Source organism: Topomyia yanbarensis, chromosome 2 (assembly GCF_030247195.1).
Source record: "Topomyia yanbarensis strain Yona2022 chromosome 2, ASM3024719v1, whole genome shotgun sequence".
Lineage (NCBI taxonomy): Eukaryota > Metazoa > Arthropoda > Insecta > Diptera > Culicidae > Topomyia > Topomyia yanbarensis.
Window position 1 is genome coordinate 50,551,507 of NC_080671.1, and position 20,834 is coordinate 50,572,340.

The window sequence follows — 20,834 nt, forward strand, 5'->3', positions numbered from 1 at the left end:
GAGGGTTTTTTTTTCTTTCCAAAATAAGTAAAATTTTCGTCATCGGTTCAAAATGGTTAATATAGCGGAGTTTCAACAATAAAACAAAATTTTAAAGGTGAGGGTAATACATTTTTCAAACATGGTTTTGTAGTGTACTAGACCAGACTTAAACTTGGACATTAAGGAGGGGGAGGGGGTAAAGGTTTCAGCGTGAAAATAAAACCCTTTTTGCGATTTTTTAAAACATTGCCTGCAGCAAATTTATAAAAAATTGTATACATTATACTGTATCATTTCAATAACATGCTGTAATTTTTCTATGCAAAAATATCGACTCGGTGATGAAGCTTTTTGTTTAACGTCTCTGGAAAAGATATGATCTTCGGTGTGACCTGTCATTTAAAAAACTACTTAACCGATTTCTTTCAAACTTGGCATACACATTCTATGTTAAAAATACCTATCCGTACGTTGAGTTTTTGAGATAATTGTTCATTTAAGGGGGTGTTTACTTATAAAAAGGCGGAATTTGTCGTGAAAAAAAGTAATTTTTATTTAAAAATAAAATTAATTGAAAATTTATCTCCAAAACTCAACGTAGGGGTTTGGTAATTTTTACATAGAATGTGTATGAACAATTTGATAGAAATCGGTTAAATAGTTTTGAAATGACAGGTAACACAGCAAATCATGTTTTTCAGAGACATTGTACAAAAAGCTTCGTCACCGAGTCGTTTGTCGATATTTTTGCATAGAAAAATTACAACATGTTATTGAAATGATATACTATAATGTACAAGAGTGTTGATCAATTCTCTTCACGCAAAGTTGTGAAAAAATTCTCAAAAGAAAATGTTTTTTTTCACCCTGAAACCCTTACCCTGCCCTTAAAAAGATTCAGAATCACTGCAACAAAATGGAGATATTTAATTGTTTCATCGAAAGAATAGAGGACTTTTGAGGTAATTTTATTATGTGCTAGATCCTGCACTTCCATGACTGGTACACTTGTAGGATCTCATAGAGACTACATGATTGCATTGATTTAGCTCAGATGTATCCTCAAATGCAGATTATAGGAATGCAGATTGTGGGCTAAATTGAATCAGTTTTAGTTAGGTACTCATCGCGATGAATATATTACCTACAAAAGTCAGTTGTTGACTGTCCCACACATTCTAGTCTTACGGTATTTGGGAAGCATCATGATTAGTAGCAACCTACTCAACCTACTTTCGTCGGAATACAACTTACATCCGTAGATAACCATTATCCTGCCCCCACACGCTTGGACAGTTGAGTTCATGATTGTGGCATGCGATAATTGATGTCAGAACCGCCTCCTATATCTCTGCTGGCAATGCTAAGTTAGAGTGAAGTACGCCGCCCGCCCTACAAATATGATTCTGTCTTGTGTGTGACAACACGCGGACGAGTCGACAAACGGCAAGATGACACTTGATTAACACAGTTTCAGCTGACCCGGCAGCATTCGATTGCAAATTGATTTGATGCTGATAATGAGTACATATGTCCGATCTCTGCTGCTGATGCTTTTCACCATACCCATGGTCTTCGAGCGATTTCCAACCCGGTGCGGTGTGGTTTCGTTGCTTTTCGGCGGTTTGATTAGACTCACTCGCACATCCGTGTGCTGCGAACTGCGGTTCCCATCATGAGAGGGCTTAATTGAAAGTCAATTGGATGACAATTTGTGTTTTGCCGGAGAAGGAGGAGTAGGCGCAGAATTACGATCTGGTCAACGCATAATTAGACAAGATGCTATTTGCAAGCCGCACGTCGGATGTCGATGGCGAAAATTCAGTGAATATATTAGTGATTAGTTACTGAAGACAAACAAACATCACTAGTCGGAAGCTGTATTTACTGTGTCGGATGTTGAGAAAACAAACAGAACTTAAACTAGAACGTTACAGAAGCTAACTCGATTAGGTGTGGTTTCGCTAGCAACGGTATACAAAGATTGCCAATTTATGGAGTTAAATGGATGAAAGCAGGAGGATAAAAGCAATCGTGAAGCCGGCATTCGACCTTTTGCAAGCTACAAAAAAAACTCGAAAGCAGAAGATCTGAAATACAGAATGGCGATGCTACGACTAGAGAGCTGGAATCCTGGATGCATCTTTTTTTTTTCTCAAAGTAGTAATCCTTCGCTACCGGCTATGATCTGGATTCACTCAGGGCTATAAAAAATCAAGCGAATAGGGAACAACGGCAGCAGCCGTGCAGCATTATCCACGAAAGCCGGAAGTAGAAGGATACTTTAAAGCACGAAAAAGTGCAAAAGTGTGTCACAGGAAGATTAACAGAAGTATGTGCTAGCATCATTTGAAGCGTGCTGGGAGGCCACTTCCGACTGTTCTTGTGTTCTGGTGTACCTATCGTTAAAGAAAAAACTCTTCTTTTTGTTTTTAAGGAAATCTATTTTAAATTTCGGGTGGTGAGTTATTCTATCTGGAAGTATAGAAATTTAGGAATATATTGAGCTTCTTATAAAAGAGATGTATAGAAAAAGTTAGATTTTAAAGTTTCGTGTTCCACTCGTGGGTAACTGGCACTAACTTACTGCAAGTTAGACGATATATCCAAACTAACTCCAAATTGGCCGAAGCTTTAAATTAGTGTAAAATGATTAGAATGTTTGTTCGACCATAATTGAACTTTGTGCAATTAAAATAGTCGGAGCAAGTACTACAAAAAATTGGAAATTGAAAATATGTTTGAAGAACTTGAAAATATAGCGCAATGACCTATGCATATAAGTATGCTCAATTTTTTGTACCGATGTGGGCAACCAATTTCTAGTAAATTGTTGATCATTTTCTAGAGAAGGAACTATAATATCTTCACAAAATTGCATCCGTTACAGAAAATTATATTTCTTGGAAATATTTCGATTTCATAACAATGACGCGGATGTATTACAAAACATGTTAATATGTGTATGAGAGACAAGTTCTTAGCAGATTTCTGATAGTTTTGATGCAATAAACTGCAATATCTTCGCAAAAATACATATTTTAAAGAACATTTCCTTATTTTCCGTTGTAACTTAAAATTTACGCAATTAATATTGCATTTTATGGCACCAAAATCTTCAAATTTATGTAATTTGGTCCTATCTAAATTCTAATTAAGAAAGTGTAGGTTCCAAAATTGTTCAAATTGGCCAAGCAAATGCTGAGATATAGCGATTCGAAAATACCGTTCCGACTTTTTTGGGGCATGGTTGTTCGTGTAAGTAAACCTCCAGTGTGTTAAGATAGTTGCAATGTTTATAGAGCCAATTTAATAGCGAGTTCGCGTCCTGCCCCACATTATTAAGGACGAATCGTTCAAACTATGCGAAATCGTTTTCTGTTCAGTCAACTGGAATCTCTCATGAAAATTCATTAAAACATCTCTTGAATTGGTTCAAATATTCCCAGTTTCCTTGATTGATATTTATAACCTTGGCATTTGCCTTCTTTCGAAACGTTCTAGCTCACTACCGGCTTCTGGAGCACCCATTTAAACTTTCGCCATCAAGTACTTTCCAGCGGATGTGGAAACGAACGAACGCACCAATTGAAAATTTAATTGAATCGCTTTGCTGCGACCGCCGTGCAAAGCGCTTCCACAGTGCACTGAGCATTCGCAACCCAGACATTAATTTGCTTTTTTTCTCCCTTTTCTCATTTCACGCATCACCTGGAAATTCTGCTGGAAAATTCACCACATCTCCTCGAGCAGCCGGTTTAAAATGTAAGTCAAGCACATTGCACCGTGGCACCTGTGTCGCAATTCAACTAATCGTTTTTTTTCTCGACCTCGTACACTTTCAGATACGGACAACCAACGGGTGATCATCCACGTCAAGGACGTGAACGATGAGCCACCGTATTTCATCAACCGACCGCTACCGATGCAGGCCGTAGTCCAACTGAATGCCCCACCAAACACCCCGGTGTTCACGCTTCAGGCACGAGATCCGGACACCGATCACAACATTCACTACTTTATCGTGCGTGATCGAACCGGCGGTCGGTTCGAGGTCGATGAACGATCCGGTGTTGTGCGGACGCGTGGTACCGATCTGTTCCAGCTTGATATGGAATACGTTCTGTACGTGAAGGCTGAGGATCAGAATGGAAAGGTAGATGATCGGCGCTTCCAGAGCACACCGGAGGAACGGCTCTCGATTGTGGGAGGCAAACGGGCACCGCAGTTCTATATGCCGAGTTATGAGGCTGAAATCCCGGAGAATCAGAAGAAGGATTCAGAGTAAGTGCCGCCGGATAGAGGGTGGGAATGCATGTTGGAACGATAGGTTAATTTTCTTCTCATTTTAGTATCATCTCGGTGAAAGCGAAGTCGTTTGCCGATCGAGAGATTCGTTATACACTGAAGGCCCAAGGTCAGGGTGCTGGTACGTTCAATATCGGTCCCACATCGGGCATTGTGAAACTGGCGAAAGAGTTGGATTTTGAAGATCTGAGACAACCGCACGTCTACTCATTGGTGGTGACTGCGACGGAAGATTCCGGCGGGTTTTCCACGTCAGTGGAGGTAAGCGTTTTGGAAATCGTTTGATGGGTTTCAGTTTCAGTGTACTTATAAAATATGGATATCTTGTTAAGCTATGACTCTATGAGATGATGTTGGAATGAGACAACCCGTGTTTCACAGAATGAAATCTGATTTTACAAAATGGAGCAACATTGTACATACTTCCTACTTATAAAGTATATCTTACCTAATTGCAAAATTATATCCATGCATAACTTTCGTTGTTCCAAATTTTCGTGTGCCCAGCCCAGATAGTGGAGTTAGATAATTTGCAAGCAGAATATCTAGCACTAAAATCCACTAGTGAATAGCGAATGAACAATTCGTGGTGTGATTGTATCCAATGCCTGTCGCGTTCGCTCTTGAGTCGTCTGTGCATCTTTCTCTTCTGGAACATTTGATTTGATTTGATATGATTTGATTTCTCGATTTTTAAGTGGTTAAGTCGAGTGGATGCTGGAGTTTTCTTTGGGAGAAATAGCAGCAGCACGTGTCATGTCATATGAATGAATACAAATATCCAAAGTTTTGAAGCATTCTCTTATGGCGCTCAATTGTTTCAATGAGGTAACGTCATACTTTGTTTGATACTAGTAAACTAGTACAGCTCATCGGATAAGGATCGCCATTTTTGCCTTTCTCATATAGAAAGGTTATGCAATCACTCTGAAAAACGTCAACCTAATCCCGGTCAATTTTTTTTTCGGATCGCATAAGGTTTCTGGAATTTAACAGGGGCGTAGTTGATGGTTTACGGAGAGGGGTTACACCCCCCCCCCTACTGTTCACTCTCCTTCTTTAAAAATCTCCTTAAATCACCCCTCAGACCACCACCCCATCCAGCCCTCATACCCCTCCCTTACAACCCCATCATCTTTAAACCACCACTATATCACAAAGCATACCAATTTAAGCTGGGGAGTCGTTCGTTCATGGGACTTTCGCCCTCCTCACATACCCACCCCCGCATGACAAAATGAGTTAGCAAGCAGATAACATTGATCTAATGCTGATTAGGCTAATGGAGTATGATATTTTTTGTTTCAAGTGTTTCACCGTCGACACGTAGCTCATCAAGTTCGTGACTGGCATGCCATTGTGTATAAGTGCAAAGTGTACTAAGAATGTAATGGACATTTCCACAATTATGTTGAACATAAAAAGCCTCCGTGCCATAGTTTAGAGAAATGAGAAAGGCACAATTGCACCGCTAGGTGGATTAAAACAGGTTTTTTTCATGGCGCCAAAATGATAATCTATGTTGTTTTATTTTTTCTCCTTGGGTCAACGGAAGCCTTGTTAGAAGTATAGCAAACTCCACCCCCGAAAATTTTTCGTATGTCGAATTCCATATCTGAAATTTCGATACATGTTTTTTATGGAATTCCTAAACATTTGTTTGGGCAAAGTTAACATATTAGTGCAAACACAATATACATAACCACCCAAACCTTCCAAATTTAACACATGAAAGATAGTTCTTCTGTAACCGTCATATCGCCCTGTCCCTAAAATTCTCGGACGAACGCGCTGGTGCTGAGAATCACTGAATTCTGGATAGCTGGCAGCTCCTTCTCTAATCCCATCTCCTTCAGTACCTGCAGCAGCTTCCTCAGAACTACTCCAGCAGGAAGCACAACGAGAACATTTTTTGCAGCCTTCTCTAACCTCCATCATCTATACGGCCAATGGGCGATACCTGGTATATATGCCGCCGTGAGTATCTACCAAATTAGAGTTGAATAGAACAGCGACGTCGATGATTTTTTAAAACTAGCGGAGTCAATTGGAGCTATTTGAAAAACAAAAAACCCAGGGAGCGCAAATATGTTGCGAGAAGAGATTCAAGAGAGTTTCTGGATCAACGGCATCGATTATAGACTCGGAAGGCCTTCGTCAGGGGACATCACCAGCTGAGACGCTGGGTGAACCTCCTCGAGCCGACAGGGGTTCCTCTTCACGATTTCGTATTACGGCTCAGATGCGGATCGGTAACACACCGAGTTACGCGTATGATGTTTGTGATGTGGGTCCCTTGTAAGTGGACTCATTCGACAGAGATGTTTCGTGTCACCTCTAAGTCGCCTCAAACTATCGTTGGTGTATGGTATAGGCGGAAGAGGCACTTCTGAGTATGATAAGAATAATAAAAGGTCCAGTTAAACCTGTATATTGTTGTTTTTAAGAAGATTTATACGATGGACATATAGAGCAGATCGTGGTTTGCCAGTATATTTCAAACCGGGATATTGTTCTTCCTCGGGCCCGAGGGGAATTCAATAGTTGATATCTGGCACATCAATACTCGGCGCATACCCAGACAATAGGTTTGTTATCGTGGTAACCGTCGCTACAAAACCAAATACTGCTACTCGTCGGAGATGAGTGTCTAGCATGTAGTGATCGGTCATGATCCGAGACATCATACGAATGAAATCCCGATCTACATCCAGTTCTTTTAATCAAGGTTTCGTTGATACCTTAGAGATAATAGAATGTAGCCATCGTCCAAGCGCTCCAGTGCTCCACAATGTCTGCCAACTTGCTAGCATCCTCTGACGAGAGATATTTTAAGATTCATTGAAACGGACTGGTTTTTCGCTGATGTCACCTTCTAAAGCAACCATCTAAAGAGTCCGTTTCTTCATTACCTGGGATGGAGCAATGCGAGGGGACCTAAACTAAGGTAATCTTGAATGACCTTATAGACAAGTCTTCTTTGTTAGCATAGACCATTTGAATTTCTGTTGAGAGCTGCACAAGACAATCGTTCGTCACTTTGCCTTTCCGGAAGCCAAATTGTGTATTTGACAGTAAGCCACTTGCTTCCACCCTTATATAGATATAAATTGTGGTCGGAGGCTGGTTTTCCTGGTTTTTGGATGGCGATGACACTGACTTTTCTCCAATCGTGTGGAACAATGTTACTCTCAAGAAACTTATTAAATAAATTCCACAAGCACCTCTTAGCAGATTCTTCAAAAAATTGAATTTGATTCGGAGTTTCGTTCACGGTATCGTGGGAGGGTGATGCGGCACAGTAAACCTTTTGTGCTAGGGCGGAACCCGGACGTATCTTGTCGAAATGAAATATTTAACGATTTGAATATTTCACGCTCTTGTTAGTACTATTTCGGTTTCCAATACGCTGGGCAGTGTACAATAGAGTGCTCATCGATGTTTCTCTAGTCAATCCGTCAATGAACCGGTGCCAGTAACTACGGATCGTAGCTTTCATCAATCTTTTCATTCGCGTTTTTAACGTTGCGTACTGTAGATAGCCAGTGAGTAAGGTTTTATATGCGGCGGACTTCTTCGCGTACACGTCTGAGCACTCTTTGTCCCAACATGAGTTGGAAGACCGTCCGCGAGAGCTCGCGTTTGGTACGCGTTTAGTAAGCTCAGAATCGCGGTATCGAGAATCAAGCCAGCCAGGAACTCGTACTTTTCCCCCAAAAGAAACTCTTGTGTGAATTCGATTTTTCCGAACATGGCGAACACGTAGCTGTTCCAATCAATATTTTGTGTGAGCTCATATGAAACATTGATTGTATTCGGTGGCCCTGAACTGTTAGCAATAGTAATTATGATTGACAGATGGTCGGGAATTACCTTCCACATGCAAGCTAAACGCAGCGATGTCGAGCATAGGGACAAGTCCAAAACGCTCTGGCGAGCAGGACTCCGTGTCATATCACACGTATTCAACATTGCCAACTTGTCGTAAAGCTCATGGAGTGAGGTACATCGATTATCATCATGAAGGCAACCTCATGCGGCAGCGTGAGAATTAAAACCTTCTAATACTAACATCGGTACGGGGAGGAGTTCCGCAATATCGCGAAGTCGCCGGTGGCCAACTGAGGCTGTATGTGGAAGCAATGCAAGGGACTTTGCTTCTAATTCTAGTTTGGCAAGCGACCACTTCAATACTTGGTACCGAGCGGAGGTCAATTCGAACGAAACAATAGCCTTTTTGATCTGCAAAAGTACTCCACCGTAAGAGTCTTCTCGATCCAAGCGAACAATGTAAAAATCGTGAAAATTTGGGGCTCCTTCTGAAGTAAGCAATGCTTCATTAAACGCAAAAGCATCACATTTCAAATTAAAATTTTACAGGAATCTATTTTCGGGATAATGCTTCTGCTGTTCCATTGTAGAATAGTGATCAAATCCGTGACCTCGTCCGATGAAAGGATGCGGGGAGAAAGATTATGAACATGCTTTTAAGAGAGTCAGAATTGTTTTAAGGCTCAAGTTACCTCAAGGCTTGGTAGTATGCGTAAGAAAAATTGTGTTCAGCTTTGCCACCAGATTATCCATTTAAACCTTTTCAAAACTCTAAAAGAAGAATATCAGTCGATTTATTAGATCATCACGATTCAATTCATGCAAAATACCTGCTGGAAAAACCATCGGCTTAGCTGGATGGTGCTTTTGAAAAAGTGGCTGTGATTTTTTATCACACTACCACACCGAGCTGGGGTACGCACCACAACTGCGCAATGAAAAAACCACAGCCACTTTTTCAAAAGCACCGTTTAGCTAAGCCGATGGTTTTTCCAGCAGGTATTTTGCATGAATTGAATCGTGATGATCTAATAAATCGACTGATATTCTTCTTTTAGAGTTTTAAAAAGGTTTAAATGGATAATCCGGTGGCAAAGCTGAACACAAATTTTCCTACCCACACTACCAAGCGTTCAATTCTAACACATGCTTAAAAAAGGTAACTTGAACCTTAAGCTGTGAAAATATGGTCTACAATATCAGAAAAAGTAGGCTCCAGCTGAAACGTCGGTTTTGCACCAGTACTTCTTCGAGCTGTTATTTTTGGAAGATATCGCAGAGATACCTTCTGACACAACGAAGCATACATGATGAATTTTTATTGCTTCTGGTCGCAGCAGATGTTTCCTCCTGATGGTCATCAGAATCACATTCGTCAATAGAAAAGTTAATACAGATATTCGTAGAGGTCGGTGGTATAGCTATCGTTGGAATTTCTGCGTAAGATTGCTTAGAGTATCCCTGAAGGGAACGCTTCAGTTTCTCCTCGCGCTGTTTCTACGCAGACGAACCTTGCCAAAGAGGAGATACACCCGGCAAAAATCGTTCGTTAAGAGTCTGAGGTGGCACATGTCCTTTACCCATCAGCTGCAACTGATGCTGAATGTAAAGGTTTGCAGTTCAGTATGTTCTTGCAGCTGAAACATCTGTGCCGTGTTTGAGCAGATCCGCGCTATTCCAACTCTCGAATCGGAGACGACTCCATCTGCTTTAACCCGGTTAGCTGGTACATATACTCCAAACCTTCGTAAAACGTCTGTAGCTAGCAATACAATTTGTCTGTTCAAACGATTTACCACCACCCGAAGTTTATCTGGATGAATTTTCGATATTTCTGTCACAGCCGCTTCATCAGAACTCGAGAAATCTGCAATAGATTGTTATATTTTCTGGGCCACATTGTCTTTGGCCCAGAAAAAAGATCACATTAGGCCCGGTATAGGAGCATGGATATAGCTGGAGCCTAAAATTCGAATTTATTTCAACCTCCATCTCACCTTAAGGTGAATCATTATCAGGAGAAGTCATTTTTGCACGGGACTAGAGCCCAGTGTAGGATAATAAAAGCGACGTGGATAGGGAATGTAATATAGTAGCGTTACTTAACATCAGTCGAATGTACCGGTCGCACTTCACACCTGCAGCGATGGGGAAACACCAAAGCCTGGAGAAACAATCTAAGTAACACAACTTTTCGTTGTAGACCTTCTTACTTGCTGGCCGTTTCTCTTCTGTGAGTAACGGTTAGCTGACAAAGCAATATTACCGAATGTGAAAACGCGCTGTTTTTTGTTCGAACCAAGGGTAGACGAGCCCTTATTCATCTCATTAGTAAGGGTGTCACACTATTTTGATTGTAAGACGGCTTCAAAATTCAAAGTTTCGCTCTCATCAAACATTTTGCGAAGAAGGCATGCCTCCCCTTTACCATCCAGTTAGAGCCGCCTATGTTGAAGTACCGTAAGGTTCTGTTCGCTGGCAACTAACGCTTCTACAAATTCTATATTTTTGAGTTGGGCGATTTGCGAAATACGTGGTCACCGCTAGCGAGGAAAAAAGCATGTTTTGGGGACAAACACTCTCTATTAATGAAAAATATTCGATGAAAAAATTCTTATAAGTACTATATTATATGATCAAACTTATTAGAGAAGCTTGTTTAGTAATTTTTTTTATTCAATTTGTTTATTTGATAAGGCAGGTTTGCGTTAGCTTAAAGGTGCCAATCTTGGTTTGTTTTACATTTCAAATTACTTAAAACTAGGGGATTACATATTGATTTTTTTAAATTAAACTAAGGATTAATTGAAACTAATTTTAAAAAATAAAATAGGAGAATTTTTAATATAAACTTCGTTCACCACCGATCGAGCTTATTCCTTTAGTTATAATTGGTTAAAAAATTTAATAAAGCAAATGATAAATGAATTTTTTTCTAGCAATAAGTAATAAATAAATTTAAATTATTATAAGCTTTCTGCAAAGCTACGATGGGACCCTTAAAAGGATTCTTTTCCGCTGGGTACTCGCCGTAGCTTCTTGTCAAATTTCATGTTTTGTCGGTCTCGTATTGTTTTTTTTTTGTTCTTAGCGTTTCCGCGATTCGTAACTTTGTTTTGTTGTGCTGACCTTTTTTTTGTACGTTGAGAACTGATGTGTCTACTACCAGGGGGCTCCGTTTGTGAGCTTTTTGGTGTGGGGGTAAGAGGCGGGCTATTGTATAAAAAGAAAAAGAAAGGAGAATTTATACACTAGGGTGTAATATAATTTTCGTAAGATTAGGGGGGTCATTTAGGTTTTATGGCAATTTGGTTTGACATTTTTAGCAGGAAGATTATTGAAGCAAATAAGTTTTAAGTAAGGGAGATAATTTTTATAACTATCTTAAAACTAGGAATAACTAGAGAGCGTGATTTAATTTTGTAAAGATTCGGGGAGATTAATTAGAGTTATTTTTTGTGGTAGTAGAGTTGGACATTTTCAATGAGATTATATAATATAATAGAACTAGAAGAGACAGAACGGGGGGGGGGGGGGGGGGGTAAGGGGTGATACTTCTGGGTATAAGAGTCAGGGGAGGGAGGGTGGACAAAGATGGCAGGGAAGAAAGTTATTAGCTTTCAGTTTCAGGCATCGGGAGATCAACGGCATAGGATGTAGACTCGGATGGCCTTCATCAAGAAGAATTATGTACAGGGAGGCCGGGTGTTCTTCCTCGAGTCGGCAGGGGTTCCTCCAGACGGCTCAGATGCAGATCGGAAAGAGTTCGAGTTGCGCGTGTGATGTTCGTACTGTAGGTCCCGTGTTTGTTGGCTCATTCGACAGAGATTTTTTGTGTCGCCTTGGAGTCCCATCAAACCTTCGTGGGTGTATGGTACAGATGGAAGAGAGCGTTTCTGAGAATCATAGGAAATAAGAAGGAGCAGTTAAATTTTTATATTGATGGTTTTTATGAAGGTGTATATAAGGGACATATAGAGGACATCGCGACTTGCCAGCACATCTCGAACCGTGACGTTGGATGGTCTTCCTCGGGCCCGGAGAGTGTCCATAAGCTGAGATCTGGCGGAACTGTACTCGGTGCACGCCCAGACAATGTGCTCAATATCGTGATAGCCGTCGCCACAAGCGCAGATATCACTCTCCACGAGCCCAATACGCCGGAGATGTGCATTCAGCGTGTAATGGTTTGCCATGAGTCGGGACATCGCACGAATGAAGTCACGACCCACATCCATCCCCTTGAACCAAGGTTTCGTCGATACCTTAGGGACTATCGAATGTAGCTACCTTCCTAGCCATGTAGTCAAAGTACAGGGACATGAAACGGGTCTGAGAATTGAGCTCAACAAGCCTTTCGAAATTTTCAATCACCACCGGGTTCAAGATATCGCATCGAATGAGCAATCGATATGAGAGTTCCCAAAATCGATTTTTTAGCGGAAGAACGCCCGCCAGCACTTCGAGACTCATCCTATGGGTTGACTGCATGCACCCTAAGGCGATACGCAAACAACGATACTGAATTCTTTCGAGTTTGATGAAATGTATGTTCGCGGCGGAGCGAAAGCAGAAGCATCCGTATTTCATTACCGACAGTATCGTTGTTTGATACAACCTAATTAGGTCTCCTGGGTGGGCACCCCACCATGTTCCGGTTATTGTACGAAGAAAGTTGATCCTTTGCTGGCATTTCTGTTTCAGATACCGAATATGGCATCCCCAAGTACCTTTCGAGTCGAACCAGACCCCTAGATATTTTACTGTGAAGACCTGAGCGATAGTTTAACCCATTAATAGAAGCTGTAGTTGTGCTGGTTCACGCTTCCTAGAAAATACGACTAGCTCAGTTTTCTCCGTAGAGAATTCGATACCTAGCTTAATAGCCCAGGCAGATAAATTGTCCAAGGTTTTCTGTAATGGTCCTTGTAGATCGACAGCTTTGGGTCCCATGACAGACACCACGCCATCGTCTGCAAGTTGCCTTAACGTGCGGGAATTGTCAAGACATTCATCAATGTCGTTGACATAGAAATTGTATAACAGGGGGCTTAGACATGAGCCCTGGGGAAGGCCCATGTAGCTAAATTGTGATGTCGATAAGTCACCATGCGAAAAATGCATGTGCTTTTCCGACAACAGGTTTAGTAAAAAGTTGTTTAATGTCGCTGAAAGACCATGCTGGTGCAGCTTCTCTGAAAGAATGTTGATCGAAACTGAATCAAAAGCCCCCTTAATATCTAGGAACACTGATGCCATCTGCTCTTTGCTAGCATAGGCCATTTGAATTTCGGTTGAGAGCAACGCAAGACAATTGTTCGTCCCTTTGCCTTTGCGAAAGCCAAATTGTGTATCTGACAGTAAGCCATTTGCTTCGACCCAATTGTCGAGGCGGAATAGGATCATTTTCTCGAACAACTTCCAGATACAGGATAGCATTGCGATCGGTCGATACGAATTGTGGTCGGAGGCTGGTTTTCCTGGTTTTTGGATGGCGATGTCCTTCACTTGTCTCCAATCGAGTGGGACAATGTTAGCCTCAAGAAACTTATTAAATAAGTTCAACAAGCGTCTCTTGGCAGAGTCTGGCAGATTCTTCAACAAGTTGAATTTGATTCTGTCTGGCCCTGGAGCTTTATTGTTACACGACAAGAGAGCAGGGGCCATTTCGCAGTCAACTGCTTTAAAAATGTTTTTACTTTAGGTAGAAGAGCTAACAACAGACTTTTAATAGGATCAGTTATATTGAAAGTTTTTATTATCCAGTCCACAATGTCCGAGAGTTTGATAATTCCAGTGCCGCGACTATTCTCGAACTGAAACAGAGGAACACTTGGGATTTTTGATGTTCCGGGAAGTGCTGTGAACTCCTTCTCTGAGTTCAATCCTCCGAGACCAGGAGGTACTTGCTTCGGCTTGCTTGCAACACTTCCAAGAGATGTCACTTTCGGAGCCCCGTCTAGGGACACCTTCTGGCCTTTACAAGGAACTTTAGGAGAGGAAATGTTCCTCCCCTTCCTACAACTTCTAGGCACCCTAGAAGTTGTAGCCTCTTGTGGGTCATCAGTCTCGCCCTCGTTAGGAGGCAAGTGAGCATAGATGTTTGTTGAGGTTGGCGGCGTAGCTTTCTTTAGCATTTCTGCGAAAGAACGTTCGGATCGTCCCGCAAGGGAACGTTTTAGTTTATCCCCGCGTAGTTTGTACGCGGGACATGCCGAGATATCATGCAGAATCTCTGCACAGTAAGGACACTTCTCAGCATTCTTAATGCACGAATCATCTAGATGATTCTCCCCGCATTTTCCACAGCGGGCCTTATTGCTACAATGGGTGGCTGTGTGACCCAATTGTTTACACTTTGTGCAATTCATGACCCGCGGCAAAAACAGACGCACAGGCAGACGAACCTTTTGCAAGAGGACGTAATTTGGCAAAGCGGTACCAGCGAAGGTCACCCGATAAGAGTTTGATTGGGGGTACGTTTTTGAACCATCTCCCTCAACTACTACTGAGTGCAAACGCTTGCACTCTAGTATTTTCACTGGCTGAAAATACTCCAGCAGATCCTCCCATGTCAAACTCTCATCGGTGACAACGCCTTCAGACTGTACTTTTACAGCTGGAATATACACGTAATAGTCCTTCGTAAAGTGCTCGCAGCAAGCAATATCGTTCGCCTGCTTTGAATTAGCCAACAAGACCCTGACCCTGTCTGAGGGGACCTTACTTATTTCGGTCACAGCCGAGAACCGTTCCGTCAGGTCTTTTGAAATCTGTAATAGATTCAGCGATTTTGTTTTGGGCCGAAAGAAGACCATGGGTCGGGGGAGAGCCTTGGGAGTCGATTTGACCTCCATTTGGCCGTCCGGGGAGGGAGCCATCGACACCGTTGACGCACGGGGTTAGCACCCGCGCCGACGGGAATAAGCCGTAAATGTGTCAAAAGAGGTAGATTTCACTTATCTGTAAATTTGTTTCCCACGACGCACCAGTCCAGCTTAAATATCTGCCTATTGTTCAATCCTCACTACGCGAACAAAAGGCTGAGGACGGCCTAAAGGTTAACACACGCACAAAAGAAGAAAAAAAGTCCAAAACCTCGAGAGGTAGAGAATGTGCAAGATAACCATGAACGGGGATTAGTACGATTTTTTAGCTAACAATGACGGACTGGAAAAACACTTGCTTCTCGATAGACCGCTCGTAAACGAATGTAGTTTTTTCTTTCTTGGTTGTAGAAAATAACGAAAATTCCTAAAAAATTTCAACTCGCAACAGATACCTCAAAGCATGCAACAGCTGCTGTACGTAGCCGGATCCTCGGTGTCGAACTCGAAAAAATAACCAGAATCGTGCAAGGATACATAATAACTACGTACCAGTATCTGCAACAATAGCTGTTGTTATTCGGTACTGCACATTTAGCAGGAAAAGTGCGCTCGTAACTAGTTCTCTTACCACAGACAAACAAACATAACACTATGAGGAAATCCTCCTTTTTATACACCATTCCAAACACTCACTTGTTAGTGGATTATCACTCAAGTGCGGGAACAAATGTTCACTAGTATCATGTCAGTGGCGCCATCATCGCATGTATGACCACAGTTCCAACTAAAAATATATTTAAAATTACCGTTAAAGAAGGCGAATAATTATTTTCGAGTGCTATGCCTGTGCACTTTTGTGGAACATATATAAAAAGTATTTTTGCAGTTTTTTTCCAATAGCGATTTTTTTTGATGACTGGGTTGACATATCAACTTAATTTTTCTTTGAATTTGTTCAGTTTTCTTTCCAAATTTATTATTCCAAAAAAACGCACGCCTTGGAGTTTACTCGGAAACACAAATCGTGTTATCGATTTGGGAGCTAGCGTCAATCCGACGCTAGCTTAGACCTGTCACTAAGTTAGTGTCGGATTCTGAAGAGTCGAAACGCAAGTTCAATAACTAATCAACTTTTTACTGTGCGTCTATTTACGAGTAAAATGCTCAATATTTGAACAAAAACTTTTCCATCGACAAAACGTACAATAATGTATTGTTGGGGGAACTGAAGCTCATAGCTAACATAATATCAATCCCGTAACATAATCTAATCGAGTGTTTTATTTTATAGCTAACAATCCGCGTCACCGACGTCAATGACAATGCGCCCAAATTCGAACTGCCCGACTACCAGGCGCACAACGTAGACGAAGATATCCCACTGGGAACCAGCATCCTGAAGGTAAAGGCTATGGACGCTGACTCCGGTGCGAACGCCGAAATCGAGTATCTAGTGTCGGACGATCACTTTGCCGTCGATTCGAACGGCATCATCGTTAACAATAAGCAGCTAGATGCGGACAACAATAACGCTTACTATGAGTTTGTCGTCACGGCAAAAGACAAGGGCGAACCGGCCAAGACGGGAACGGCCACTGTTCGTGTCTATACCAAGAACAAGAACGACGAGGAACCCAAATTCTCACAGCAGGTGTACACTCCGAATGTGGACGAAAATGCTGGGCCGAACACGCTGGTCACGACCGTGGTCGCATCCGATAAGGACGGTGACAATGTGCGGTTCGGTTTTGTCGGTGGTGGTACTAGCAGTGGCCAGTTCGTGATTGAGGAGATCACCGGTGTAATTCGGTTGCATAGCAAGGGAATTTCACTCGACCGTGACAAGTATGAGCTGAATGTGACAGCTATGGATGATGGATCGTGCTGTATCAATGGGGATGCGACGATCCACACATCTACAGCTGTCGTCGTGGTGTTCATAACGGACGTAAATGACAATAAGCCGGTGTTTAAGGACTGCGGGACGTACTATCCCAAGGTGGAGGAAGGTGCTCCGAATGGGAGCCCTGTGATAAAGGTTCAGGCCACTGACGAGGACAAGGGTGTTAATGGACAGGTTTGTTGAGTGGGTTAGGCGCGAACTGGTTACATTGGCTAACATGAGTTTTTGTTACAGGTCAAATATTCGATTGTCCAGCAACCCAATCAGAAGGGAACCAAGTTCACGGTGGACGAAGAAACGGGCGAGGTGTCCACGAATAAGGTGTTCGATCGCGAAGGCGATGACGGCAAGTTTGTATCCGTCACGGTGAAGGCTACCGATCAGGGTGAACCTAGCCTGGAAGGTGTCTGCTCCTTCACGGTGGAAATAACCGATGTGAATGATAATCCGCCTCTGTTTGATCGACAGGTAGAATGATAATCTTTATTGAGTGATCCATTAGCTAATGTCATTTTAATTTTAGAAATACGTCGAAAACGTCAAACAAGATGCCAGCATCGGAACGAATATTCTGCGTGTGTCGGCCTCCGATGAGGACGCAGACAACAACGGAGCAATCGTTTACACCCTGAGTGCTCCGCATAGTCCGAACGACCTGGAGTACTTTGAGATTCAGCCAGAGTCCGGCTGGATTGTTCTGAAGAAGCCGCTAGACGTAAGTGTTTTTGTGTCCTTAATTTTTGATTTGCTCTCTTTTCTGACTCACTCATAGTATAATTTACACATAATTTTTAACGAACCGATAAATGACTGATTTTAATTTTAAACTTAGGATTCGATTATAGTTAAGGGTTGCAAAAAACTGCTAGTATTAAGTTAATATGGCTGCCGCAGACAAAATATTAAAAGTGTTGTTCAAATATTCGTTTGATAACTGAACCCGCTACCGTGTTATGAGTTTCTTTTAAAACTCATTTTCAAAATGGATTGTTTCGGATTTTTTTTTAAGTTCTGTTTTACCAATTAGTTTAAGATTTATTTCGAATAACTGCACCATTTTGTATATGTATTTTAATTTTACTTTACCTTACGTTTCACATTGTATGCTATAGTGTTAAAAATATATATAAATAAGCTTACCAACACTGGGAAGCGATTATTTCGTTTGTGTTTGTGATGAAATATTCCAGACATGCGCGGTTTTGTTTCAAATCAAGCAACAGGTGGCTGATTGATGTTTTTTACTCTTGCCGTATACTTCTGGTGGCGAACACTATAACTAATAATGATTCAACCACAGCGCAAACGAAATGGTCTCTTCTAGTGTAGCACTTTTTACAGCCGGAAAAGTACATCCCGGAAGTACCACCCAGAACGATCGCAAAATGGTTGACAATAGAAAAATGCTTCTTTTTCCTATTCCAGCACCGATTTTACTTTTCAGTTGCTATGTCTTGTGCTAACTCACAGTATGTCAATACGTCAGGATTCTACATCCAAACTGCACTTTCGTAGAACGTCAACCGTACTGGACGAGGTAGTGCGGAACCTCCTGTCGGCAATTTCTACATGCACTGATTTGTTGTCGCACTATATCGCACTCAGAGTAATAGAAAAGTACCCACTATGCACCAGTGAAAGTATTGTTTTGATACCTATATAGTGCACCACGTGTTTGAAACTGCTTTGGTTCTTTGGTTTTGGACTCTTTCTAGCGCACCACTGATCATGTACTATAAACTAGCCGTAACTGTTCATATGTTGAATTCTTAAAAATAATGCATCCCAACACGCTTTGGGAACCTCCATTTCTTCGGCACCAAGTTTGCGGTTTTTAATATTTTTAGTTTTCTTCGTTATTTTAGAGAAAGTTTAAATTTCCAATTTCATACGGGTAATCGCCATAATTGTTGAATTTCGTTCTACATTGCTACACAGACTGGAAATTTCGACTATCTCCCCGTTTTTTGGGCGCTCCAAAATAAAGAGTTTTTGATATTTTGGTACGGTCGCCATATTTTTACAATCTTTTTGTATGTCATCATAGCCAACATTACCAGATATTTTAGGTAACCATTCGATAGGCAGAAGCATCCAACAGACATTTTTTAGGAACAAGTTAAAGCAATCCAGAGGCAGCGCGCATTTTTGACTCGACAGCAGTTTTTTTTAAGGGTGTTCTGCAGGGAAATGGGGACTGCCATTTACCCTAGTTAGCGTCATTCCAACCGTTCTCATAGTAATTTTTCAACAGTGTAATACTCAAGTGACATTTTCGCGACATGTTGCAATGGGGCGTATGACAACACTTAAAAGATCGTTTTTTTAAACTCGCGACGAACACAAGAATTTTTGAGCTTCGTCGAAAAAAAAATCATTCAAACAAGGCGGTATTTTTGTAACAAAAACTGGTTTTTTGATTTTCATTAATCCATTTTTGTACTGTTTCGCCTTTAGTTAGTATGTTTTTGTTTGAAACTCACATTTCCTGACCCTATTCCCTTCAGAATCCTTAAAAAGCAAAAGAAAAAAAAACAGAAATACACACACTTGCAAAAAGCAATACTTTTAGAAGCAATCCATAAGTTTTGTCCTTTTTCAGTCAGATTTTGAGTTGGAATGCGTTCCTATATTATCCCTGCATGCGGAGAAAATCGTCAGTCGCGTATGATTTTGGGATTTGCGTGACAAGAATTGGAAATGCCAGGGAGAAACATTGAAAGAAATCCATGATCTAAATCGCATTTCAATTTTTCTTACCTACGCTTGTTCTAGAGAAGAAAATAGTTTCGATTAGCATTTAAGTTTGGTACGGGTTTGAGTTCTAATGTTTAAGTTATAGTTTCTAATGCACCTTCTTCAGTTGGTATGTTGGTTTAATTGCTTTTCTCTTTGATTTTCTTGGTAAATCAATTGTTTGTCGACCGTATTCATCCGTGACTTTGAACCAAAACAATCAAAGGGGTGCTACCCTGTAAGTAGCGTTACTCGCAGTCTAAGAATAATGACCATTGATCCAATTAGTTATCAAAAACCTAGTGTTAAACATATATCGCTATCTGTTTTATAACAGAACTAATTCTACTTTTGTGTTGTTTAGAAGCCATTCGTAACTAAGTATCGATATATCTCATCTGTGGTAGCCAACCGTCAAAATTTGGACTAAACAGAATCAACCATTTGTTTTTCAGAATACAGTAGTTTATATTTTCATTTGATTTTTGTGCCCCGTAGTAGTTAGAAGTTTGGATTTTAGCTGACATACAAACATATAAAACTGCCAACACTGCACACATATTCAATCGCACTGCCCTTCAGTCTAACATACATCATGAAACTGCCATAATCTGATCGGCCACTGGAGCGATCCTAGCGGTAGCTAGCGTAAGCTTTCTCGAAATTAATCGCTGTATGTTATTATTCAAGACACAATCCCTGTTTCATCGATAATACGATCACACTCGACCTAATAATCCTCATGAAATAAACTTTTTTCATTCGGTTACCTCTTTTGTTCAGCAGCTTTGGTTGATAATGTATATAATAGTATTTGTCGGAATTTTTCGCTTAGTTGTTTATTGGTTACATAAATGTCATAATCTTACGAGCTCATTTATAATCGATTTATTTTCTTTCATTTCTTTCTTTTTCTTCTATGATTTTGCCTTTGATTCAACAAATCGATTCGAACCGCCAAAAAATCCGTCAATTCGATGAAACTCTTAAACCATCATTGTTTGTTCGTAACAAAAATCAAAATTTTAAACTCTTAAATAATAATTCGAAACTCGAATAAAACCACCAACGTCGACTATGCAGCGGGAGCGCTATCGCCTGAAAGTATACGCCTCCGACCGGGGCGATCCGCCCTCCACCGCCGACGTCGACGTCGAGCTCGATGTGGTCGATCGTAACAATAAGCCACCGATCTGGGATCGCAATATCTACGGCCCCATTCACATAAAAGAAAATGTCACTGT

General features: G+C 41.2%; 1 protein-coding gene across 1 annotated transcript in view; it reads left to right on the top strand.

The window, feature by feature from the left end:
• The first annotated feature begins 3,506 nt into the window (after positions 1-3,506).
• The window catches only part of LOC131684709 (neural-cadherin-like), a 95,628-nt gene continuing 78,300 nt past the window's right edge, over positions 3,507-20,834 (top strand). Inside the window, 6 exon segments of the mRNA XM_058967814.1 lie at positions 3,507-3,747; positions 3,828-4,266; positions 4,335-4,551; positions 16,243-17,028; positions 17,089-17,322; positions 17,378-17,569. Coding sequence (XP_058823797.1) covers positions 3,546-3,747; positions 3,828-4,266; positions 4,335-4,551; positions 16,243-17,028; positions 17,089-17,322; positions 17,378-17,569 — 2,070 coding nt within the window. The 5' untranslated portion in view covers positions 3,507-3,545.